Below are 19,788 nucleotides of genomic sequence, written 5' to 3' on the forward strand. Positions count from 1 at the left end.
TAGTTTCAGTTATTAAAAAGGGGGATATTTAGCAATAGATCCAAGTTTTATTTTGCTTTGCTTTGGGTACTCTTTTATTAAGATCTGGAAGTAAAAGGACTTTTAGGAATAGCATTGGATTTAGTAGTAGTTACCATCGTCCATTAAAGAGAAGTTAAAATAAAATGCCCAATTAATAGGCATTAAGTTTCTCTTCTCTTAGAGGGTAAGGAAAGTTCCACTATCAAAGTTAAAAAAAAAAAAAGTGACAAATCGCATTATGCTTAATTGCTGAACCAAGCAACCTGGAACACGGCAGGACTATTCAGTGGCTCTTATGTAGAAAACAGTTAAATTCCTAGGATCAGTCTCTGAAACAGATTTACAAAAATGGAGTTGGGTTCTCTGAACTATTCAAACACTGGAATACCTTAAAGTAGGTTCAAAGTCTTGATAATTATTCAAAGTGAAGGTGGATAGTCTCAGGTTAGGTGTGACCCTCCATCCAAAGATTGTTATTAAAGCTCTGGTGCTCATCCAAGCCTAATGTTTTTAGGACATATTTCTAATTCTCAGCACACTAAGTATTGCAAAAGCTTCCTATGCTGCTCCAGGGATTACAGAAACAAATAAAAGGAAAAATTGGCATGCGAACACTAAAAGCCCTGTCCTTTTTGACATATCCTTCTATTGTAGGTTCCTTTCACGAACCATAGCTACTTACATATCTGGAAAGAGTGCTTGTCTAGGAGTTATGACATGAGTTCTTTTCCATCTGCTCCTTAACTAAAATCATTTTGATCATTTAATCTATTTGGGCTTCACATTTCTTATCATTAAGTAATAAGAGCTAATATTTGTTGATCATTTATCATATATTAGGCATTTTTCTGAACACTTAAGTGTATTAACTCATTTACTCCCCACAACACTTGAAGTAGGTGCTATTATTACTTTCTATTTATAGATGTGGAAGCTGAGACATAAAGATGTCAGGTAACCTGCCCAACCTGAACAGCTAGTGTTAGTGAGGAGATTGAAACTTTGTGCATTTTTCCATACCATCCTAAGCTAAGTAAGGAAATGCTAATAATAAGCTCAGCTAGTGTTTTACAATTCTAGATTTGTTAGCTAAAGTTCAGATTGAATTTAAACCCAGTTCTTAATGGACCAGATAGTATTAGATTAACATCCCATTTTGAATGAGCAGAACCTTGAGAAAAATGAGAGCAAGGACCAATAAGAGGAAAGTCCATGCTCTGCTACAGCATATACACTCATCTTTTGCTAAGGTGTTTTGTGTCTTGACTCCATAACTGACAATGACATTTAGGCAATTGATAAGCACATAAATATTGTTTTTTTTATAAATGAAATTTCTAATGAGATTATAGTGAAGCTGGAAAATGTTTAATTGCTGAGTTTAGATGACCAAAACCAGATTAAAAGTGGAACTAAATTAAGGCAAGCTTGATATTCATATGATAGGTAATCAGCTCAACATATGCTTCTATCGACACATTTAGCTTAGAGAAAATAAGAGAGTTCCTACCTAAATCCATTATACATGTAATTAACACCTATAATAAAAAAGACAACAATATTGGCTTATGTGTTTAATTATTTTTCTAATTATATTCCTATACTACTTCTGCACTAGTGCACATGCAATTTCTTTGTTCAGAGGTATGTCTTCCTTTTCAAACTATTCCCATATGATCGTCTTCATCAATCCTCTCGCCGCAGCAAATCTTACTTGGTGAGAAACATATATCAATTTGCTTTTCATCCATACGACAGTCTCTCCTACAGCGACCTTTACGTTTTATGCAACGATCCGCATCCACCAAGGTACATGTGGCTACAGTAAAAGAAGAGTAACTGAAATTACTGATCTCATGTTTAAGCATGTATTATTTCTGATTACAAAAAGTATGATATGTACATTGTAACAAGTTTAGAAAATACCCCCAAATATGGATACACTAATAATATCACATACATAAAATATCATACATAAAATATCTCATATATAGAATGAAACTTTTTTTAAAAAATTAAAACATTATTAAAGAGTCTTTCAACTCTTTTTGGGCAATCAGGTCATATCTAAAGTTTTAATATTTTAAGATTACTACAAAACAAATGTATATTACTTCTTTTGATATATGTATGATATATACTTAGTACAGTTGTAAAAGAGTGATTGTAGGTTTATAATCTATACTGCCACCAACGTTGTATGTAATTTTTTCCCCAAATAATTGCAATTTTAATTTTTGTCTTTGATTTTTTATGTTGAAAGACTTTTTTCTTTTTCTTTAAATTATTTGTTGATATACTTTATTATGATGTTATTGGGATAATTTTATAAATTTTTAATGAGTACATAAGGCTTTTAAATATATTATGGATGATAACTTTTATCTGTCATAATTGTCACAAGTTGATCTTCCTTAGATGATGTTTTTAATTTTGTTATTGGTTGTTTTTAGGCAATAACAGTTTTATTACAAGATAAATGTATTTTCATTTTTAAAAATGTAAAAAATCTTATAATGTTGATATGCAAAAATGTACAGAAAAGTTATCAATTTTTAATATATTATTCCACCTTTACAGTAAAATATTCTTACATAAAATCTTTTCATTATATTTTATTATTATATTTTTTCCTTTACAGCAATTGTAATTTTCAGATATGTAGCTAACTTCATTTCTCCTAAATGACTAAACAATTGTTCCATACTATTTACTGAAAAATTCTCTCTATATCTTGAAATGATTTTTATTATATTCTTAATACTTTTATATTTTAAATTCTCACAAATTCTAGATCTCTTTAAGCTGTCTATTATATTTTATGGATATAGTTATAGATTTTTGAAACAGCTTAAATTAGCGAAATGTTTAATAGAAAAATCATGCAATTTATTAATATTTTATTTCTTCATATATAAACTTTAAAAAGAAACTACAACAAATTTACAGAAGAGTGTCCAAATATAAATACTCAACTGAAAGTATTAGAAATTAAACACTTACATAAACACTACCCAGGTCTCACTTCATTTCTGAAAGAAACCATTATCTTGACATAATATTTTGTTTAGGTTTTCCCATTTTAAGCTTTATATGAATGCAACTGTATAATACGTATATGATTATACCTAAATTCCTTCACTCAAAAAAATCTTTTTTTGAGATTCCTCCATATTTTGTGTAATTGTAATTATTCCATTTTCATTGTCATATAGTAGTCTGTTATATACATACATTACATTTTATTATTATCTACTGATGCATATTTAGATTGTTTTCAGTTTTGAGATACTCTTATACTTGACTCTTGTGGCACGTATTCATATATTTCTGTTGGGCATATCCCCAAAGATGGAATGAAAGGGCAATGTGTCTGCATAGCTTCAAATTTAGTAGATAATGATAAACATGTTTTCAAGTTATTTGTGATAATTTAGACTTCCAGCAGCATTATAAAATAGTTACAGGCATTTTAAAACCTAATGAATACTTGATATTTCTAATTTAGTAATTCTGATGGGAATGCAATGATGTCTCATATGTCTCATATTTCATAATAAACTGTTCATTTTTCTGATTATTGAGGAAGTATAACATCTTTCTTATGTTTACTTACCTTATAGATATCCAGTTTGTAGAAAGTGGTCAATCTTTGACCTTTTCTATTGGGTGGTCTGTCTGTTTTATGCTGTTTGTATAATTTCTTTATACATTCAGGTTATTTATCCGTTGGATGCTAAGTATATTGCAAATAGTTTTCCTAATACAGGAATTGCTTTTGTACTTGATGATGTTTTTGACTTGCAAAATTTCCTAATTTAAATGTATTAAATGCTGTTGTTTTTTACTCATAAGAATTGTTATTTCTTGTATGCCAAGATCATTAGTAAATTCTCCTATACTAACTTATGTGATTTATTGTTTTGTCTTCCATGCTTACATCTACAGTTAAGTTTGAATTGTGTTTTGGCTATAGCGAGAGATAAGGGTCAAATTTCATTTTTTCCCCAGTTGACTAAGCAATGAAACTGCCCTTATTTTACTGTAAAGTTTACTGCTGTATTATTCTGTAGTGCTAACTTTATCATTAATCCAGTATCTATAGTATGTGGGTCTGTTTGTGGATTCTCTATTCAGCTCCATTGATATATTTTTCTTTTTAATATAACACTGTATTGTTGAGCAAATCCTCCCACCTCAGTCTTCCTTTGATAATAATGACTTGATTATTATTTAGTGCTTTACCTTTCCATACAAATTTCAGAATTACTATTTTTGTCAGATTTTACAAGACTAAAAAAACAAAACAAAACAAAATGAACAAGACCTTTTAGAATGTGACTACAATTACATTAACTCTATGGCTTAATTTGCGAAATATTGACAGCTTTACAATAATGAATTTTTAAATCCATTGTTACGGTGTATCCTTTTTGAATTTAGGTCTTCATTAATTTCTCAGTGATGTTTCTTAGCTTTCTGGGTAGAGGTCTTACAAATCTTTTCTTTAGAGTTACTCCTTTGTAACTGATATTTTAAGGCTATTTTAAGTGGTATTGAATTTATAATATACTTCTCTTCTAAGTATTAATATATATAAATCTAATTAATTTTTATATTCATTTTTATATTCAACAATCTATCTAAACTCATTCATTAATTATATTAACAATAAGGATCCCTTATCTTTTTCTATATACACCATCAAGGAAACTGAATGACAGTCTTTTCCTTCTGTTTAAATGCTTAAAAATCTTTACCTATACTTTTCTTATGAATTAGCTAGGACTCTATTGTAACATTAATTGAAATTAGTGATAAAAGGCATCTTTTCTTATTTCTGATCTCAAAGGTAAAATTTTCATTGTGATGCTATTTAGTAGAATGTTTATTGCATAGTTTTCTTTTTGTAGATACACATCATTGGATGCAGGAACTTAATTGTATTTATTGTTAATTTGCCAAGATTTTTGAAAATAATAAATTTTACCAAAAATCGTCTTTATCTATTGACTCAATCATATAAATTTTCTCCTCTTATCTATTCATGTGGTTACATTGATTTTAGAAAGCTATACTACCCTCACAATCCAGGAATTCAAGCAAACTTCTGATATTAAAACTTTAATTTTAGGTTTTGTTTTTTTAAAAGGATTTTGCACCTATATTCATGATCAAGTTTCACCTATAATTTTCATTTTTGTAATGTCCTCATCAGTTTTAATACCAGGCATTATTGATCTCACAAAATTAGTTAGAAACACTCTTTTAGTCTACTCTCTGGAAAAGTCTGTGCATAATTGGTTTTATTTCTTCCTTAAATGTTCAGAATTTAACAGTGGAACAATCTGGGCCCAGAGTTTTTTTTTAAATAAAAAGCTTAATTATCACAGATTATGTTCCCTTGAATGACTTAGAAGCATTTTTTTCTTTTCTTTTTGTTGATTCATTTTTTTTTCCAGGAATTATCCATTGTATACACATTTTTTAATGTATTACCATAAACTTGTTCGTAACATTTTTACATAATCATTTTGATATTTCTATTATATGTACTAATATCATATGCACAAATAAAGTTTATTTGTGCCTTCAGTATTTTCTTTACAGTTTTGTTAAAGCTTTATTAATTTTATTAGTCCTTTCAAAAAATAAAATATGGTCTTTTTGGTTTTCTCTAGTGTCTATTTTCCAGTTTATTACTGTACGCTTACATCTTACTATATGCTTGTTACTGTGTGTTTAATTTGATTTTCTTTTTCTAACTATGAGTTAAATTTTTAGCTTTAATTCTTTTTAGATAAGTGGACATAACTATACAGATTTCCCTGTAAACATAACTGTAACTGTATTCCATTAGCTTTGATTTATCTCATTTATATTACCATTCACTTCAAAATATTTTCTAATATTCATTGAGATTTATTCTTTTAATTAAAGTTTTGCTCGTCTTCATGTTTCAGTCTTTCATATTCTTATTTTTATGTTGCTTGTTTTGCTCTGTTGTCTCTGCAATTGAGTTAGGTATATTATCATTTCCTACTATTATTACGAAGCTCTCTACTTTTTTTGTAATCTTTTCTTTATATTTTTCAAGTAACCAAATTATCTTGCCTTCACTTTGAGCCACTTTAATTTTAAAATTAGAAAAATGTGGAGCACCAAAACCCATACTGTTTTCTTGCCAATATTTCATCCCTCGTGAATATCTTTTCTTCTCTCTTCTTGATCCAGCCACTTATTCTCCATGCAGTACATTGTAAAGCTACCAAATCTATCATGATTCTGTCATTTCAGATCCATGGCCTATTCTGAGACATCTTAGGAGCTGGCCACACTTGAACACTATCTTGTATTCCTTTTTCTGTACTACTTCCTTTCCTTTTCTTTTTCTTTTTCTTTTTTTTTCTCTTTACTTCTCCATTTCTTGAAATATTGCAATATGATATTCAATGTAAGAAAAATTTTTTTTAACTTCATGAAATTAATGATATTTTCATCTGTTGTAAAGTTAAGTCAAGCTTCCTGTACAGCTACAAAGGAGGCTCAGGTTCTCAGCATGAATTCTGATCTATGTGATGGCAAGCTCACTCTATGAATCAGGATAGTATGCTGACTTCACCTCTCTATAGATTATTTTATGCTTTTACTTCTCCTAAAAGACTTCTGGCTCCCTCATGTTTAATCATTGTCAATATTAGGCCCTATCAATTTTCTACAACTGTTCTCTTCACCATGATCTTTCCCTGTTTGGACCAAACACTCTTCTACATCTTCACGGAGCATCCACTTATTGCACACTTTTCATAGCTTCTTTTTTGACTTTCAAGTTTTACCATCAGCCAAACCACACCACTGTGCAACTCATATGTACTCCTCTATAAGCCACCTATCTTGATACCTCGTATTGTCCTTCCTGTTTTCTTAGTCTGTGAAAGGCCAAATACAAAGTGTTTTGTTCATTTCAGTGTACATTATAACTTAGTATCTGTTGGATGATCAAAAGCTAAAGTCTGTGGTCACTGTTCTTAGACCAAGAGTTTTCAAAAGCTTATCAAAAGATTTCTGCATGCTCAGCAAATTTTGGTTAGATGATGTAGAGACTCCATACATCTGAAGCGCAGTTTCTTTCCCATGTGACCTTGCTGCTTTTGACCAAATTACCTACTCAGTCTTTTCTTTAACTTAGTGCCTTCTCTATGAAATGGGAAGAACAATATGCTGGAATTTGAAAAGCCTGAATTTGTATTCCACTTATGACACATGGTAGTATAGGTGTGACCTTGAAAAATTTTCTCCTTCAATGTAATTTTTCTCCTCTGTAAAAAGAGGCAATAACAGTCATTTTACAGTGTTATCTGGAAGGTCATATTAGATAGCTACAGAAAAATTATGGAATGGTGTTTGTCATATACTAAGCACTCATGTTTACTTCTTGGCTTGCCTTTCTCTCTCTCATCTTTCAAGATCAAAATACAAGTGTCTTACCCAAATTTTCAAAGTTCTTTATTAGAGAATTCAAGACATTTCCCCAAACCTCCACCATTGTCACAATTCACCATTCTTACTATTTAGAGCTTGCTTACAAAAACCTTCTAAATCAGATCATTTTAATTGATTTATCTGAGTTTATTCAACTAGCTTGTAAGTATGCCTAGAGAATGAATGAATCCCTGTTTCTTCAGTGTCTATCATTGTGTTTAGTAAATCACCAGTCATTCAATATTAGATGATCATTGATTGACACACAAGCACTGTGTGCCTCAATTACTTTACTAATCAATATTTGAGATTCTCATTTCCTCAGGCCCCCTTCAATATTAATAATAACTATAACAGCAACTACTATAATAAAAAATAATAGCACCTAAGTTGGTAGACTAATTTTTAGTTTGTAAAGCTACTTTTCAATGTTATTTCACTAAATCCTAACTGCAGTTTTTGGGATGCATATAACTAATAGGCACAAAATTATATATCAGATTTTTAATTTTTTTTAAATTGTGGTTAATACTGATTGTGATTGTACTTTCTTTTTTTTTCTGTTAAGGATGTTGACAAATTGGTTAAATTCTCTGAGTGGCAAAGTTCACAGAGCTATTAAGTAGTGAAATAGTAATAAAATCTAGGTTTTTTGAGTTTGAATTCAGTTTTATTTCTATACATGATGCACCTCTTGAACTTCCAAATTTTTAGGGCTAAATTGGAACACATATGCATACAAATTTTCATCTTCATTGTTAGAGAGTCTAGATTGCCTCATTGGTATACTTCTTACAAATATAGTATAATGACCACGAAGGGATTCATTGTAGTACATATTTGTATTACTTCTTTGTAATTGATTCATCAACTCATTGTAGCATCCCTTTAATAATTTGACGAGGATGTTTGAGGTACTACTTCTTTACTTACCCTTTTATTCCTGCTGCACTTCATTTCCCAACATATTCTGAGACTATATCTTGGATCATTTCATAGATTCTGTAACTGATATCTGAAGAGATATATACTGTTTTTCTCAGTATATATTCATCTTCTCTGGCCTGATTACTACTAGGCCATTATTTCTGAATCTTATAAATAAATGTAATATATTATAAATTTCTTAATTATGTATATATCTAAAAAAATAAATCAAGGTCCAAAAAGGATGAAGAATCTCATCTTCATCATCTCATTTTACCTGCATGTTAATTTTGAAAATGAGATACGTAAAGTACACTAGTAAAATAATATTCTAAAATGAGGAAACCAAATTCAATATAATCAAGACGCTTTAATTGACAAGCTTATGTTAAGAACCTGCAACTAGTTATCTAATATTACTATTTCTAGATCAAAGTTATATGTTACGAATATACCAGAAACATCTATTTTACCTGGTAGAATGAAGATCACATAACACAAAAAATGGAGGAGATAGCAAAAGATCTTCATTCTGTAGCAAGAAGCTGTTGAAAGATTTGGTGACAATATAGAGACTAGAGCACTTTCCAAAAAGCCAAGAAACATTCACTATTTATAGTTTTCTAATGAAGAGAAAGTCTCTGTATACGGAAATTGTTTTAATTTTGTGTACCTGTCTCTGCTCCAATGACTAGGGCTGTGGGCAGAATTACCCAAGTTGAAAACACTTGAAAATAATTAGCTTTGGGGAAAAACCTCTATGTGGATGATAGCTGTAAACATGGCATCTTCATATCAGTACTGATCAGTTAAGTATCAACATAAAGGGCAGGGGTTAGCTTCTCTGCGGCTACCCCCCTTAGGCATAAGTCTCTCTCCTCTTTCAATAAAGCATTGCTTGCTTTACTGTTGGGTGCATTGTTCATTTCTGCAACTTTGGGACCCAAAAGCTTAATTTGGTAACATTTCTTTGATTAGCCAAGCCAAGACATAAGGGGACTTTGGGTTCTGGGGATGGCCCTGGTATTTTTTCCACACTGCACATGTGCTGCTTTAATATTTGCACCAGCAATAATTGGAAAGTCTCAGAAGCCAAAGGAGATCCCAACTTCAAGAGGCAAGTGGCCAGTGGGACTATTTTGTTCCCATGTCTCTGCTGCTGGTAAGTCTCTCTCAGAGCCCGCAGCCTAAATTCTAACGAAACAACACTTTATTCTCTTTTACTCTCCCTTTCTCTTTCCCTGTTTTTCCACTTTAAAGTGACTACAGACAACTACAAGTTAAACTCCTCTCAACCTATGAGAAGCATGCTCCCTCTGGCTAGCAATGGCTTGCCCTGATGGGTGACTAGCAGAGGTGGGAGGGCCAGTCCTATACTGTGAAGATCTTGCCTGAACAGTTTCCCCCTATCAGGGGATTCATGAGAGTGGTGGGGATTCATTCCCATGCCACGCAGCGACTGGAAGTTCAGAAGCCAATAAAATTCTCTTTACCTTTCTCTGATTTTCTGAGTTCTCCCCTGCTGTTCAGTGGATTGTGTCTTCTGCTATATAGGTGCACCCTGGAAGGCTTCTAGCTGGCTTTTTTTTCTGTTTTTTCCAAACCCTCCCCTGCTGTTGTAAGTAACTGAGCCTTTGCACCTTCATCTTGGGTTGACCGCAGCTGTATTGCTTCCCAGTGCATATTATCTGCTGTATAGGTGCACCCTGGAGGGCTCCTAGTTGTGCTTTGTTGCTCTGATTTAAATCTAATTGGTATTTTTCTTTTCTGTGCCAATAATAGTGGGGAGAACTGTTTTTATCTATTAGTGTGTCAGTGGAATAAGAATGAGTAAGAGGTTGGCCTTGCCCATTGGGACTAGGATAGAGTTGACCCCACTGTTCCTTTTTTCTTTTTATTTTTCTGCTTGGTTAAACATTTAGCTGAGCGCTTTGAGGTAGTAAGGGAATTGGGGGTGGAAATAAATATAACTTGGACTTGGTGCAGACCCATCTAAGGAGGTTCCTTCTCTTCAGTCTTTAATTGCTCAACACATCCTTGTGACCCTCTACGTCCATTCTAAGTGGGATGAAAGAGGTCTCATAACTATACCAATGCCTGGTCACATAAACTCCATCCCACCCTGGGCTCCCCATATTAAAGACACCAAATATGTCGTTAGGGACAAGATTGGAAATGCCATCAGAATCCCAGAAGAACCCCCTCTTCAATGTATTTTAGGTGACTGGAAGGACTTTAAGTTATGGGATGAACTAAAGTGAAAGAAGTTGGTATTTCTTTGCAATGTTCTGTTGGGGCCCAGAAAGTGACATCCCAAAGTGAAGGCCTCAAAAGCTAAAAGTTTTCCTCTGACCTTCTCCTGCCCTCCTGTCTCTCAGTCTCATTCCAGGTAAGCCATGGAAACTGGAATCCCTCTTGCTCAAAGCAGGTCATGGATATACTCTAATCTTCCCAATTCTCTGACCTTATCAGATGATTTTTTAGAGAACTTTCAGGGTGTTAAAGGGGATATCTTCCTGTGATCCCTACAGCTATGGCACTATGAGCAGGATACCAAAGCTGCCTTGCTCTTCAGGAAGCTATAGCCAAGGGAGTCTAGAGCTTGAAAGCAGGCAAAATGGACACAATTGGAGACAATGGTTATTTTAGCAAGGCTTTGACTGGAATGCCGTGTTTTCAGATATAACCGAACTTTCTTAAGTAATTGAGGTTGACCTTTTTATGGAACCAGTAAAAAGCCCCTTAGGAAGACTGGCCCGATAGCTTGTCTACATCATTACAAAGTTCCTGGCCTTGAGGTAAGTAAAAAATGTAACTTTCTGACAGACAGGCCAAAACCTCAATATTTTGGGGACTTCCAGAAGAGAGGAGTTCACCCAGCTCATACACATAATCAGAGAGGCTCTGGAAAGTCTAATCTGAGATTCCCTATAAAAGTCTAAGCAAAGCCAACTCAGAAGGAACTTATAGGATAAACTATTATTATTGCTGCACTTTATGCAAATAATCTGGCCAGAAACTAAACTTATTTTGCAAATAAATTGGTCTTGTCTTAAATATCTTTGGTAAAAATGGGAAACTTTGAGAGAGAAAATTATCTTTCAGAAGAAAACTACAGTATGTCTGTTATTAGATTCTAGCCCTGTCTTTTAATCTGTTAGTAAAGCTAATATTTTCTAGGCTACAACAGTTCCACATCAAGATGGTGGTGATGCAAGGATTCCAACCCATCCCCTCCCAAGAGGAACCAAGTCCCTATAAATCACTAGATCAGTCAGCAAGAGATTTTTACACCTCCAAAGTGTAGGCAGGGACTATGCCCATGGCTAGGAGAAAGTAGTTTCAGAAGAATGAGACCTCCAGACCCTTTCTCCTTAAGAACAGGGAGGATAAAATCTCTCAGAGGGGAATGAGAGAGACTAAGGCTAGGCCTGTGAACCAAACTGATCCCATTTTCCCTGCAGAGGACCTTTTGTTATTTTTCCACTGCTCAGTCATGAGACCCCCAGGGCACATGATTACCCCATGGCCTGCACTGATAAAATAAATTGAGATAAGAGCGAAACAGATATTCACTGAATTGCAAGACCCCTCCCCAAAGCTTGTTACAATATAACTATTAGCTTTGTTTAATACTTATTATTACTACCCATTCTTTCCCCAAATTGTAAAAATTAAGTTGCAGATTAACCTCAAGACCCCTTTCCCTGCATGCACACAGAGCTTCAAGGTGACCAGTACAATGACACTCTTGGGGTGACAATAATGAACAACACCACCATCTTGAACCTACTGAGCAAGCACAAGGACAAAAGCCCTAACTGAGCATGTGCTCATGAAGAACAGAATGAATCACCTCCAGAGGCTCAAAATGATGATGCTGGCCTGCATTCCTTAACCTCTTGCCCTTTAAAGGACCCTGGACAGCTCCCTTGAGGGGCTAGCTTCTCTGTAGCTACCCCCCTTTGCCTGTCTATCTCCTCTTTTAATAAAGTATTGCTTGCTTTACGCGCGCGCGCACACACACACACGCGCACACACACACACACAAAAGGGCATGCATGGAGTGTGTTTAAGAGAAATATTAATTTATAATTTCAGATATTAAATAAATATTGTCTGTTAAACTACTGACTACTTTTCAACATATGTTCTAGTCACTAATCTGGTGTGTAAATTTATCAATATGTCCATATAGCCAACACACCTAAAAGTTTATCTTTTCTTTATAGTGATTACATTGAAGATCCTCTTTTCCAGCTACTTTTAAATAACTTGTAAATATACAATATAATACTATTAGCTATAGTTAGTCCAGAACACCAGAACTTATTCTATCTACCTGTAACTTTGTGTCTGTTATTTCACCCCTTCCCCTCATGCCTACCCACTCTTCCCTTTCCAGCCTCTGTCAACCATTGTTCTCTACTTCCATGAGAACCATCTTTTCTTTTTAGATTAAATATATGGGTGAGGCCATGCAGTGACTTTCTGTGCCTGTCTTACTTCACTTAACATGATGGTCACCTGTTTCATCCATGTTGCTACAAACGACAAGTTATTTTTGTTTGTTTGTTTTTTGTTTTTTAATAACACGATAGTATTCCATTGTGCATATATACCACATTTTTTAATCCATTCATTCATTGATGAACATTTATGTTGGTTCCACCTCTTGGTTATTGTGAATAGTGGTGCTGATGAACATGGGAGTGTAGGTATCTCTTTAATATGTTGATTTAATTTCCTTTGTGTATATACCCAGTAGTGGGATTGCTGGGTCATAAGTTAGTTTTAGTTTTAGTTTTTTTGGGAACCTTCATATTGTTTTCCATAATGGCTGTACTAATTTACTTTCCTACCAACGATTTATGAAAGTTCCTTTTTTCTCTGAATCCTCATCAGTATTTATTTTCTATCTTTTTGATAATAGCCATTCCAAATTAAGTGAGATGATATCTCAAGGTGGCTTTGATTTGCATTTCCTTGATGATTAGTGATATTGAGCATTTCTTCACCTACCTGTTGGACATTGTATGTCTTCTTTTGAGAAATGTCTGTTTAGGTGTTCTGCTCATTTTTTCAAATGTTAGAACATTCCTGTATAATTTTATTTTTCTCTTCTACTTTTATATCTGCTTGTGTTATTCTATAATTTTAAATATCTTTCACTTTTATTTTCAGCCTTTCTATTGTTTAGCACATATTTATAAGTGTATGATTTGAGACATATTTTCTGTTTTCTGATTGTTTGGAGGCCACAGAGCAGTACTCTTGTTTTATAGATATAAAGCCTTCTTGAATCCCTTTGTTTATACATTTTATTTTATTTTTATTTTTATTTTTTTTGGCAGTTGGCTGGTACAGGGATCTGAACCATTGACCTCAGTTTTGTAACATGGCACTCTAACCAACTGAGCTAACCAGCCAACCCCCCTTAATACAGTTTAGAGATGTTTGTATTTTGTATTAAATTCTGTTCTTTTTCTTAAACTATCTTTGGTTTCTCAGGGTCTAATATTCTGTTTGTTATGGTGATCTCAGATACTTATGCTGCTGATTCTTCCTATATGTAGGCAAATCAATAGTTGTAGGATACATTGTGGATACATTGAATGTATTGTGGTATTTGACTTTGAGCCAGCCAAATTCCTGAGGGGAGACAGTAAAGCAGAGGCAGGGTAACTCGCTCTGTCCTCTATGGTACTATTTTCACGCTTCACAAGGATTTCATCACTCCTCTGTGCTCTGCAATGTATTTCTTCAGTTGTCCTGGTCAAAATGTAGTTGTTTGCTGTTTTGGTTTCTTTTTGTGGGGTGGAGGACACAGGCATCAGGCAATTCTCGTTGGCCATCTTGCTTGACCCTCGTAGTTCTATAACGGTCTTGTTTCAACAATCTTGCTAATTCAATTATAAGTTTTCATATCTTCATTTTTAAATTCTTTAGGATTACTACATAGACATTATGCTGTCTTCAAATAATGACAATATATTTCTTTATTTGTGATCTATATACTTTTATTTATTTTTCTTGATGCACGTTCTAGAATTATATTTCAGTGTTGGATCAAAGTGGTGAGAATGAATATCCTTGTCTTGTTTCTGATCTTAGGGTGGATGCATTCAATTAAATCTTTGACCCTAAGAATGAGGTTAGCTGTAGGTGTTTTATAGATGCCTTTGATCACATTGAGAAAATTCCCCTCTCCTGTTAGTTGCCAAGAGTTATTATTATGAATGTGGTTTACATTTATTTTAGATTGTTGTTTGCATTTATTAAGATAATCATGTTTTTGCTTTTTTTAATATAAGGAATTATGCTGATTGAGTTCTGAGTATGAAATTAATTTACCTTTTATTTGATATTTTGTTAAAGATTTCTGCATCTATATTCATGAGTAATATCATTCTGCAGTTTCTTTGTAACTTTCATCTGTACCTGGAATTTTCTATGTGGTAAAGTTTTTAAATGTAGATTGTTTTTTAAAATAGATATAGTCCTGTTCAGGTTGTGAATTTCTTCTTGAGTGAATTTTGGGAGTTTATGTCATTTCATGAATTTTTCCATTTCATATAAATTGTCAGAATATCGGCATAACAGTTTTTGTTGTATTCTTTAATTGCTCTTTTATTTTATTTATTTATTTATTTATTTTTTGTCTTTTTCGTGACCGGCACTCAGCCAGTGAGTGCACTGGCCAGTCCTATATAGGATCCGAACCGCGAGCGTCGCTGCGCTCCCAGCGCTGCACTCTCCCAAGTGTGCCACGGGCTCGGCCCCTTAATTGCTCTTTTAGTATCTACTGTGTCTGTAGTGACTACTCCCATTTCATTCCTGATATTGGTAATTTGTGTTCTCTCTCTCATTCTCTCTTTCTAACTCTGTCTTTCCTTCTCTTTGGATCAATCTTGCTAAGGTTTCTGAAAGACAGTTTTTGCTTTTAAAAAATCAGCCTTTGTTCTTGTTTTTTTCTAATATTTGTCCATTTCCTATTTAATCGATTGCTGATCTTAGTATTTTCTTCCTTCAGTTAAATAAAGTTAAGTACTTCATTGAAGTGCATGTTTTGATAAAATTGGGTTAATTTGCCCTTTTTGTACATTCTTAAGTAGGAAATTAAGTTACTGATTTGAAACATTTCTTATTTTCTAATATATCCATTCAAAAAGACTATGGTTACAGTCTTGAGATCTCTCTCTTTCTGTCTCTGTCTGTCTCTCTCTGTCCCTCTTTTTTTTCTTTTTTTTTCTCTCACTACCTAAGTCTCTCTTTCTCTGTCACTCAGATCACTTATGCTGGGGAAAGCAAGGTGCTATGCTGTGAAAATTTGTATGGAAAGGCCCAAATGATGTGTTGAGAATCTGAGGCCCTCTATTTAACACTTGTGAAAAAACTGGAGCCCTAAGTCCAGTAGTCCTCAAGAACCGAAGCCTGCCAATCACAACACGCATGAGCTTAGAAGCAGATATTTCAGATATTTCAACTCAGTTGAGTCTTGAGATGACTGCAAACCAGGTCGCCTGCTTGAGTGAAACCTTGTCACAGACCTTGAAACAGGCATCAAGTTAAGCTGTTTCTGGCACCCTTCTGCACAGAATCTGTGATATAATAAAGGTTTGAAGCTATAACTTATAGGGGTAATTTGATATGCAGAAATAAATAACTAATACAATATCCTATCTTACAGTCTCTGCCTTTTAATTGCTGTGTTCACAGTATTTATATTTAGTAAAATTATGATATTGTTGTGATTAAACCTGCCATCTTGTTATTTATTTTCTATTTTTTGTCCTTGCCTTTGTTCCCCTTATCTTCTGTTCCTCTCTGTGGATTGGACTTTTCTTGTCTAATCATTTTTATTAAACTGATTAAGAGCTGATACTACACTTGATCTCAGCCAAAAGGCCAGGAAGCGATTATTCATTTTTATGATTACAGCTTAACTACCTTATTGGATATATATATATATATATATATATATATATTTTTATCCTTGCTCTATGATTTATAATATATGTCTTTAACTTTTACACATAATACAAGAGGCTCACAACCCTATACTTTTATTTCCCCCTTCCTGTGCTTTGCACTATTATTGCTGCTTATTTCCTTCTGCAATGCTATAAACTGCTCAAATGATAACTGCACAAATTATTATTTTTGCTTTTAGCAACCAATTATCTTTTATAAAAATTAAAATTTAAAGGAAAGAATCTCTTACATTTACCCACAAATTTACCAATTCTAGCTTCATTTGTTCCTTTGTGTGAATCCAATCTAATCTTGTGAACTTTTTCTGGACTAATTTTGATTAAAATTTTTTCAAAAAATTACTGCTGGCAATGTGTTCTTTCAGGTCTCTCTCTCTCTCTGCTTAAAAATGTCCTTATTTCACTTTCACTTTTAACACTTTTTTCACTTCATAGAATTCTAGGTTGGCAGAATTTTCCAGTATTAAAAGGTGTTGATACATTGTGTTTTGTCTTGCATAATCTCTGACAGGAAGTTTGCATTCATTCTTTCTTAACATTATGGAGATATAATTCACATGCCTAACAATTTACCTATTTAATACATATGATGCAACGATGCTTAGTATATTCACAGAGCCATGTAATTCACAATCAACTTTAGACTGTTTTTATTACCCTACAGGGGAGAAAAAAAATTCTTTTCTCATCCATCACCAGGTTTGTGGCTAGGTCCCCATTACAAAAGACAGATTAACAACAGAAAAGCATAAAAATGTATTTAATGTAAGTTGTATGTGACACAGGAGTCTTCAGAAATGAAGACCCAAAGAAACAGGTAAATTTGAGCATTTTTATGTTTAGGTTTGAGAAAGAGCGGACAGTTGTGTAGAAGTATAATTGAACACAAGGGATATGATCTAATAGGAATAAACTAGAGGGAACTTAGCAGGTCTTTTAAGGCTCAGATTCTTCTTGATGTTTCTGTGCCTTCAAAGATAAGGATGTCACTTTGGCGTATAGGGAAGGTACTGCTGGAATGTAGTATCCATATTACAGGAAGTTCATCTAGACTTTATGGTCTGCTTCAGGAGAGAAGAAGGGAGAGAAAAGTGAGAATGGTCTTCCTGCTTCTGCTGTTTTTCAAATGCCAAGGTACCATATTTTGGGGCATCATGTCCTGAACCCAATCACCTCCAAAGAAACCCTATACTCTCTAGCTATCACCCATTAAGTTCTCTCTGCCCCTGATCCCTAGTAAACCACTATTCTACCTTCTGTCTCTACGGATTTGCCTTTTTTGGATATTTTATATAAATGAAATCATGTAATAACTGACTATTTGTGACTAGCTGCTTTCACTTAGCATATTTTCAAAGTTTATCTATATTGTAGTATTCTAATTTTTCCTTCACATGCTAGTAAACTTTTGTTATTATCTGTTGTTTTGATTATAACCCTCCTAATGGATTGGAGTGGTATCACATTGTAGTATTGATCTGCATTTTTTTGATGTCTGCCGAGATTAAACACCTTTTCACAAGCTTGCTGAACAGTTGTAAATCTTCTGTTGAGAAATGTCTATTCAAATCTTTTGCTCACTTTTTAATTGGGTTAGTGTACTCTTGTTATTGAATTGTTGGTATTGTTTATATATTCATAGCTACCACAGTTGGAAGATTGCTCGTTGTCAAGCATATTGTAGAGCTGGAGAGAGGGGAATCAAAATAAGGCATTAGAATGTCACAAATTTTACTGTTCTGATTGAGATTCAGAATTTTTTCTTGAAAAAAGGCTCCATGGAGATTTTGCAAGTCTGCTTAATTTGCAGAACTCTTACAAAGTTGATATGGACAATTTTATGCCATTGTTTTTGTTGCTTTTATGAAGGAGCTGATTTTCAGAGATTTTTACCTTACTGATCCAGAAGTTCTGCACATGATTCTTTATTTATCGTCACTTTTCTTTAAAATAATTTCTGTAGTTTGGAAGTTATACTGTGCTTTGGTTAATATTGTTGTGCATAAAATACTCTAAAACTTGTTGATCTGAAAAAATCAAAAAACATTTTATTATGTTCATGGTTTGTGTGGGACAAAAATTAACACAGAGCGTGATGGGGATGGGATTGCCTAGTCTTTTCTATGTCTGGGACCTCACCTGAGAAGATACAAAGCCTGAGAATGAATTCTCCTTGGCGAGCTTCTTCTTAACCTCCTCTATGGATTGCAATTTTTCCTCATGTACTTTCAATGTTATTGTTAGAAACTTTAGACATTTTTTTCTTCTCAATTGGCAGCCTTTCTTCGGGCTTCAATAGAGGTTGCCATAAATCTATATTTGAAGCACATTTTTCTTTCCTGAGCTTCACACATGTATATAACAGAAAAGTCTAAACTTAACATGTCATAATTTTCCTTTCCCAGTCTGTTCCTCTTACAATATTTTCTAATGAGTGATCACATTGTTAGGCAAACTCTCCAAGAAAGAAAATTGGAAATCATCCATTCCTCTTAAACCTCAAATTCACTAAACTTTTTTGATTTCCTTTGAGTCAAAATTATGGCATAAATTTTAATATTACTCATATCAGTTCTATAGGTACAAGGAACAAATATATTCGATGGATACTTTAAATTCTGAATGCAGAGCTTTTACTGATGCTTTATAATTCATAAGAAAATTTATATTAAAATTAATTCAATATTATGACAGAAATTAATGTAAACTGTGGAAACATAGAAGCACAATGATTTCATTGAAGGCAAGAACAAAGGCCAAAGCATTAAATATTTAGTTATTAGGTGAGAGAAGTTAAATAAAATTCTTGAGGGCCAGGAGAGAAGGCCCTTGAATTGAATGCCTATGTCCAAGACTGAGTATAATAGTCAACTCTGAATTGTAGAATTAGAAATGACTTTTCTTTTTACCTCTGGTTATTTCTGTATTTTTCCAAATTTTCATATTGTTTTACAATAAGAAAAAATAGATCTCAAATGTTTTTAATTTGTTTTTATTCTGACTATAAAATTGTATATATGTGAAAACAACATATTATAAAGAGGAAAATAATTCAACCATAAACCCATCTCTTTAAAATAATTACTCTAAAGATTTACTATATTTTCTTCTGCTATTTTTCTTGATGTATTTTTAATAGGTAAGACCTTAATATATTCCCCTTTACTCCCTTTTTAGTTCTGTTTGTTTGTTCTTATAATTATTTGTATCAATACTGCCCTATTATATGATTAAGATATATAAAACTTTGTGTCCAAGATCCAAACTCATTTATCTTGAGAGTATGGATAGGCAGCATAAACCATGATTGTTAATTGATATTTCAAAAACTATGTGAAAATAAGTAGGCTTCTGCACAAGGCAA

At 33.2% G+C, this 19,788-nt stretch overlaps 1 protein-coding gene and 1 pseudogene across 1 annotated transcript; both read right to left on the reverse strand.

The window, feature by feature from the left end:
• Window positions 1-1,679: 1,679 nt before the first annotated feature.
• Window positions 1,680-8,961, reverse strand: DEFB114 (defensin beta 114). Its single transcript, XM_063098314.1, has 2 exons — window positions 8,904-8,961; window positions 1,680-1,840 (listed from the first exon to the last, which is right to left on the reverse strand). Exons 1-2 carry the CDS (start codon window positions 8,959-8,961, stop codon window positions 1,680-1,682), a joined length of 219 nt encoding a protein of 72 aa, XP_062954384.1.
• Window positions 8,962-16,259: 7,298 nt separating this feature from the next.
• Window positions 16,260-16,350, reverse strand: LOC134379422 (U2 spliceosomal RNA; annotated as a pseudogene).
• Window positions 16,351-19,788: the final 3,438 nt, after the last annotated feature.

Source organism: Cynocephalus volans, chromosome 5 (genome assembly GCF_027409185.1).
Source record: "Cynocephalus volans isolate mCynVol1 chromosome 5, mCynVol1.pri, whole genome shotgun sequence".
NCBI lineage: Eukaryota > Metazoa > Chordata > Mammalia > Dermoptera > Cynocephalidae > Cynocephalus > Cynocephalus volans.

Bases quoted from the DNA above. Each gene is read 5' to 3' on its own strand.
- DEFB114 (XM_063098314.1), bottom strand. From the start codon at position 8,961: ATGAAGATCTTTTGCTATCTCCTCCATTTTTTGTGTTATGTGATCTTC. The intron at 1,841-8,903 runs GTAAAATAGATG...CTTTTACTGTAG, and splicing joins TGTGATCTTCATTCTACCAG to CCACATGTACCTTGGTGGAT.